General features: G+C 43.2%; 1 protein-coding gene across 1 annotated transcript; it reads left to right on the forward strand.

Annotated features, from left to right (window-relative positions):
* The first annotated feature begins 5,345 nt into the window (after positions 1–5,345).
* LOC100763303 (transmembrane epididymal protein 1A) lies at positions 5,346–6,707 on the forward strand. Its single transcript, XM_027418102.1, has one exon. It carries the CDS (start codon positions 5,773–5,775, stop codon positions 6,553–6,555), a length of 783 nt encoding a protein of 260 aa, XP_027273903.1. The 5' UTR covers positions 5,346–5,772; the 3' UTR covers positions 6,556–6,707.
* Positions 6,708–7,515: the final 808 nt, after the last annotated feature.

Raw genomic sequence — 7,515 nt, forward strand, 5'->3', positions numbered from 1 at the left:
TTGTTCCCTCTAGAATTCATGTTAGAGTAAAGTTAATGGTTATTTTTTTTTAAAGTTCTCATGCCTTTAATCCCACCAGGAGGCAAAGCCAGGTGGATTTCTGAGGACAATCAAAATGAGTTACAGGACAGCCGGGGCCATATAGAAAAACCCTGTTTCCAGGGGAAAAAGCAAAAAACAAAACAAAAAAACAAACTTCAAGCCAGTGAAATCAGATTCCCAATTATTTATAGCCCAAATCATCCAAAATGAATAATCTCATTATTTGTGTGGAACAAATGAAGTATTTCCTGTAAAGTGTTTAGCTTTGTGAAATGTTAAAATCATTAATAAAACTCTCTATTGTGGAATTTTTCACTGCTTCTTTACTAATAAGTATCTGACTGTCTGAGAAACATGCATCAGAACACTTGGCCAGAACATACTCAGTTTCCATACACTATGGGAGATTTTTTTTAAATTTTATGAAGAAAAGTAATAGATTTGCTCACAAGACAGTTAATAACAAACATATCATTAGCCAATAGACTCCCCCCCAGGGAACCATGATAGACACACCAGTGCAAACGCTGCCCATGTGACATGGATGAAGATCATGTCCCCAAGTAGAATGTTACAATTTTGACACTGGCAAATGAATTCAAAGGAAATATAAAAAATGGCAGGCCTTTCCAAAATTGTCTATATGATGCCAAAACTCTAGGCTCTCGGGCCTGGAAGGGACACAAGGGCCCAGGCAAATATTCCTTTGCCATGTTTTTTCACTCTTTTATACTGTCTCTAGAGCCAACGTTCCTTATCATCTTCTCCCCATAGGCTTTTTGGATTGCCTGGAATGCACGTGGATCCTACACCCACATCTTACCACATCTTCAGAGTTGCTGCCAGAGACCAGATAGCCTGGCATGAGATCTGAGACTCGGTACCCTTTGCTGACTGCAAATATTAGCCCCTTATCCCTGAGGGGTCACCAAGGGTGAAGAGCTGGGAGGCCTCTCCTTGTCCACACCCTAGTGGGCAACTAGAGAGGAAGTCAAGTGACTAGGGTCTGGAGAGACTTAACGCGTAGGTCAATGCCAAGGATATATGGGCAGGTTGGGCAGAGCTATCTATGCCAGAGAGCGATTGGGAGCTCTTGAAAGACTTTTGTCCTATTCTGCCAATGTGACCTGTTGCCTCTGCACCACCCCCAACAACCCTTACCCTAACTGCTCCTCACTTACCAGATACCCATTAGGGTCATCCTGAGTCCTCCCATCAGAATTAATCTCACTTACATATTCTGACTATACCACCACCATAAAAATCTAAATCAATACTAATTTAGCTAAATATAAACCAATGTTTTTTAAATTTGTTACACACCTGAATCAACTGGAGAACTTGGTCAAACACAGGTTTGGGAGTCTGAAATTCTACATATCCCACACACTCTGGGTGATATTGAGACTGGAGGCCTATGGACCACTTCGAGTGGTGAGATTACAGTTTTTGAGTTCCTTTAAAGGCAAGTGGAACATCTTTTGTATTTGTTACCAGCTTCCAGCACAGTGCTGGCTAATGGCAGGTGACTCACACATCTTTGCTGAGTTTCAGTGCAAGGGCCAAGGATGCTAAGATGCTCCTTTTAAAAGAAAATAAATTGTTTGAACAACATCAGAGTGTTCCTACAGCTGAGATGGCAGAAAGTCAGCCTGAAGGCTGGATTGGGTTCACAAGAGCAACATGAATTTTAAGCAAAATCAGCGCAGTTGCTTTACAGATCCAGAAACCCTACTGCATTACTCTATTTGTGTTCCAAAGGGACTGGCTGATACTAGACTGTAAGCCACAAGGCCAACTTATTAGTCAACACTGAAGGATGCTTTTCCAGTGGCTGAATACACCTGACTGCTTAGGAGAACTCTGGTCTCCTATACCCATACTCTTTCCTCCTCCTCAAATCCTGGGTCAAGGTTACTGCCATTAAATACAATGTATAGAAGGCCACTGGTTTGGACTGAGCCAGTACACCAGGCCCAACAGACCAAACCAAAATGGAGTCAACTCATACTGAAGTTCCATGCCATCAAGTTGTCTGATATCCCAAGAGATCTGGAGAGATAGCTGCCAAATGTTACCAATTTAAGCCAAAGAAAATGACTATGCAACAACTAATCTCTTTTTTGTTCTATTTCTGCTGTTCTCAGCCCTTTCATCTGCTCCATTCACCAGCATACCCATTCTACTTTATAGAATGAGATGTTCCCAGATTCTAGACTCACAAAAGCTGAGTGAGAGGTTTAAATTCATTTTAACTTTGTCCTTTTGATTGTAGGGTTAACTTAAATAGCCCCATTCATCTATGCTGCCTTGGAATACAAATAAGTGGATGGTCCCATGGAAGGACTACAGCAGACGCAGGAACAGCTTGGCATATTCTCTCTTCTGTGAAAAGACCTCACTTCTGTGGTACACATTTTATTTTCTCATGAATAAAGCGGTTTCTGTTTAGGCGGCACCAGGCGAAGTCAACTTAAAAAGTTCTTGCTTTTTAAGGATCAGTGTTTCTGGACTGCTGTCAGCCAGCCTCTCACCAGTTCCCATATGCATGTATCTTGTTTGTCTTTTTACTTTATGGTAGAGACCATGTGTTCACACCTGATGATTTACTTACATCATTCATGGGCACCTCCAGACTTAGATTCTAAAGAGCCCAAGAGGATAATCATACATAGTATGAAATGGTGACACAAAGGCAATGATGCAGACACCTATAATTTGCACAGGAAAGTACACTGTCCTTCCGGGAGGAGGTGGAGCTTAAGCTGAGCCTTGAAGGGCAAATGAGGAAGAGGAGCTTCCCAAATCAGAATGAATTAGGGACAGAAATATACAAGCCGACCTCGAGCTTCAGACACATGTGGAAAGGGACAGGAAATGAGACCCAGGCAAAGCCCCAGGTGCCTTGAAGGTTGTTCAGGGATGGATATTACCTGTGAAGCCATAGGATGCCACCGGAGAATCCAAATCAGCTGCTGACATGATTAGCTTTCTTTCCTTGAAGCTCACCTAGCTGCAGCAGAGATAAGAATAAAGGAAGCTTGAATCTGATTGAGAGATATTTTAATAACAGAGTCTTTGATGCCTAAACAAGGGAAGTAAGTGAGGATGAAGCAGAAGAAACTGACTAGAGTTATTTGGAAAGGAAAACATGTTGATTAATAGACTGTGAGGAGCTGGGCACGATGACGCCTGCAGGTAAATCCCAGACACAGGTATCCAAAGCAGGTCCATTAAGAGTTCAAGGCCAATCTGGGCTGAGTATCAAGACTGAAGTGGAAAAATAAAACATTAAAAAAAAAAGTGACTAGCAAGCTGCCAACACTTTCCTCAAATCAACTTTGGCTAAAGTGATCCCGTTCAAGCAACAGAAGGCATCGAATTCTTGGGCTGGGCATGTAGCTCAGCAGTGGAGCACTTAGCATGTGGTGAGCATAGAGGTGAGGGGTGGGAAAGAGGGAAATTCCATTTCTCATGGTTCTTTCTCAAATGCTTTGTATATGGATGAATAGAAAGGAATAAAAAGGAAAGAGAAAGCCTATTACAAGTGACATAGTAACACCTGATGCCCTAGAACAAACACATTTTGGTACTTTGAAGTTCTCTCTCTCTAAAGTAGATTTATTAGATATTAGCTATTGCTTGCATATATAGCACTGCTTACTTTTCTAATTCTTGGGAAAAATTGAATAGATATAAAATAAAATTTCTAGAATGCATATAAACTATACAGTTGTGATCCAGTCCATATTCTCACATTCCTCACTAACTCTAAGAACAAGAAAATATTGTCATTTTTGATGTCTCCTATGTCCCTTTAAAATCTGTCATTCTTCACCTTTGGAGGTGACCATGTTCTTGAGTTTTGATTCTAAATGTTTCTCATGTTACTTATCTTTATGTGGTTTTTGAATGTTGCATATGGAATCACGCAAAGTACAAAGGAAAGACAAAAGTACCTCTAAAAGGAGATGTGTTCTATTCTGTGAAGATGATATTTAATATAATCATATTAAATCATTGAAAATTAGAACAGTGGCAATTCAACAAAAGAATTAACAAGAAGAGCAACATAAAATTATGGTTTTCATATCAGCAATAATTACGATAGAATTCTATCTATCTATCTATCTATCTATCTATCTATCTATCTATCCATCCATCTAGTGTTTTTCTGTGTAGCCCTGTCTGTCCTGGCACTCACAGGGATCTACCTGTTTCTACCTCCTAAGTGCTAAGATTAAAGGCCTGTACCACTACTGCCTGGCTAAAATGAAACATTCTTAATAGCAACAAAATGTAGTTAAGGGAACCCTGTGTGGTCTTTGTGAAACAAAATGAGACATACTCTGCATTTGTTGTCTGTCATGAAGGGTAACATGACCACCAAATTCTAAATAAATGTAACTTTATGAAAATATTTCACAGCAAATTATTATACACTAATAACACTGTTATTAGCTTAAAAGGTTTCCAGCATGCTAGGCAAGCACTATGTCCACTGAGAGACAACTCCAGCCCTTAATAAGGAACCACGAGGAACACATACTGTATTGCATGTTTTCTCTGAGTTCTTTAGTCTGTGAATTTAGAGATGATTAGAAGTTTGTGTCCCTTAAAATTCATGTGTTGCAAGAGTGAGCCTGTCAACAGCCTGTCACAGAAAAGGCAGGACTCAGGAGGTTCCACCCCTCCCTGAAGATTTATGTGGGTTATAGGTTACAGATTAATGGTGGAGGAAGAGACCTTTTCTTCAATGTTATAGCCACTGATAGGTGCCCAGGCTCCTGTGGAATAATTCCCACATGTCTATAAAAAACTTTAATGAGACTCATTGGATCACACACACACACACACACACACACACACACACACACACACACACAAAGACATGAAACGAGAAATGAGGCTAGCTAGAAAAAGGGAGATTGGCTTAAGTGGGAGGAATCCAGAAGAGAATAATGGGGTTAACATGACTGAAAAATGTTCCGTGCATGTGTAAAGATGGTATAATGAAATCCATTATTATGTGACAATAAAATATTTTCATGTGTTAATGCAAGATGATGGTACTAGGAAGTGAGGCCTCTGGGGAGGTAATTAGGTCACATGGGCAAAACCTTTATAAATGATAGAGGCACACCAACTGGAGACCCCCCAGAGAGCAGGCTTGATGCTTGGAAAATGTGAGAACGCAGTGAGAAAGTGCTGTTTGTGGGAAACCATGCCCCACCAGACACTGATTCGTCTAGCAGCTTCATTTTGAACATCCAGCCTCTAGCAATGAGATACTTTCTGTTGTTTATAAGCCATGTGCTCAATGGTTGATATTATTCATAGTATTTTGCATTCTGCATGGACCTAGACAAGACAAAAGTGAGGAAGGTAGCCAGGGCACTGAGGAACATGTGGGCAGAGAGACAGCAGGCCCGGGTCGTGGGGCATGAGAACATCTGTCAGCCAAGCATTGCGATGGAGACATGCTGATGTCATTGTCAGTGGTTAGCTGGTTATCAGTGAACCAGAGCAGAAGACCATAACGGAAACCATGACACCCACCCCACCCTAAGTTTGGGTTTCCTCCAAAACCATTTCCCTCCTTCAAATGAATACAGTGGGATGGGTAGAGGTTATAAGTAATCTTCAGGAGGCTCCCTCCATGTCCCAGAGCCCGGAGAGAATGGCCATTTGCTTTTGCTTCTGCCTTTGATCACACCTGCCTTGGAATCCATGGGAGGGTTTGAGGGTCATCTGTACCCTGGCCTGTCCTTATTCCTTTATGGACTTTATCATGCAGGACTTTTCTCTAGGGCTGTGATATGCAACTCCCCTGTCCAATATCCACCACGCCCTCCTTGGAGCAAAGGAAGATGGGCAAGGTCACGGCAAATGTATTATACTGGTTTTCTGAAAATATTGAGTTCTTGCATTTTAGTAGTGCAAGAGCTGCACAGCATCCATTGGCAGCTGGTACTCATCAGCAAAGTGCATCATCAGAGAAACTTCATGTACCGCAAACAGTGGCAGCATCTCACTCTCTACATGTCCTTCTTTCTGAATGGGTGTGTAGACGTGGTCAGCCAGAACCTGCTGCCCAAGAGGTGCATAGTTCTGGAGCAAGGTGCCCAAGCCTTGAGCATGTGTCTCCTTTTGCCACTGATGGTGTCTCATACGCAGGACACGGAAGGCGTAGAGCTGCAGACTCACATGCTGCTCATCCAGGCCCTGTTTCTGCTCACCCTAGTGGTGACTGTGGAGCTGTGGGCTCCCAATGAACTGCTGCTTTGGATGCTCAAGGCCTTTCTGTACCTTGTCACGGGCTCCTGGCTGATGCAGATTAGCTTCATGCTCTTCAGACCAATCTCTGGCTATAAGTGGATGGACGATGACAAGAATGACATAGCCTTTGCCACCACTTTCTTCTGCTGGCATGTGGCCTTCAACGCCTTCTTGATGATCTGGATCTATGGCTTCTCCATGCTGTGGTATCGTTACCTAGTTGCTGATGCCTGAACCCGGACGTGCCCACGTGGGTTCCTGTTGCCTTCACACTCCCAGGACATCTGGATGAGAAATGATGAGGAGCAAGCTGCCAGGAGGACATCTTCAGAGGTGCCCCACCTTGAGACAGCAGACTGTGGTGGGATGGGTATGCCTTCTTCCCTCTCTGGCTTCTCTTCATTTAATTTGTGGATGGAAGGGTGCAAAGAAAGATAAATGAACAAGAAAGGCACACGGCTATGACCTTCACTCTTAGCTCCCTGCATTCCTCTCCCACCCCCACTTCCAACCACAGCACCTGGTTGCCCTGCACCTCTTTGCACCCCACTCTGCATGCCTCACTCCCCTCCATGAGAACATAACAAATGTATGAAATCCTGCCTTTGGAACTTCTTTTTTTTTTTCTTCGAGACAGGGTTTCTCTGTGGCTTTGGAGGCTGTCCTGGAACTAACTCTTGTAGACCAGGCTGGTCTCGAACTCACAGAGATCCATCTGCCTCTGCCTCCGGAGTGCTGGGATTAAAGGTGTGTGCCACCAACGCCCGGCTGCCTTTCTAACTTTTGATAAATATCTTTTACTTAATCACATAGAGCATTAACCGGAAGTCACATTTAGCACATGCAAATTCAGCCATCCTACTAACCATCTCCATCGGTTTTTTGGCCTGGACTTCTGTGATGCTCATTCCAAATTTGACTGTATGAAGCTCAGAACTTGTCCTGGTTCTTTCCTCTGGCCACTTCGTGATGTGTCAGACTGGAAGGAAGTCAGACCCTTCCTCTGCAGGATCTGGCAGAACTCAGTGACCCCCAACACATGGGAGAAGGCCACAGGAGCCTCCCCAAGCATGGTCAGGTTCTCCTCCTCAGCATCCCCTCCCATTGTCTGGACTCATCTCCATCCCTTTCCAAACAGTAGTCTTGCCCGGCCCCAGCCCCGTTTGGTTCCTATGGATAATAAAATCTAATGGC

The sequence above is a fragment of the Cricetulus griseus genome, chromosome 5 (genome assembly GCF_003668045.3).
Source record: "Cricetulus griseus strain 17A/GY chromosome 5, alternate assembly CriGri-PICRH-1.0, whole genome shotgun sequence".
Classification (NCBI taxonomy): Eukaryota; Metazoa; Chordata; class Mammalia; order Rodentia; family Cricetidae; genus Cricetulus; species Cricetulus griseus.

What these genes read in the sequence shown, in the direction of transcription:
- LOC100763303 (XM_027418102.1), top strand. Translation starts at nt 5,773, where the DNA reads ATGGGAGGGTTTGAGGGTCATCTGTACCCTGGCCTGTCCTTATTCCTT.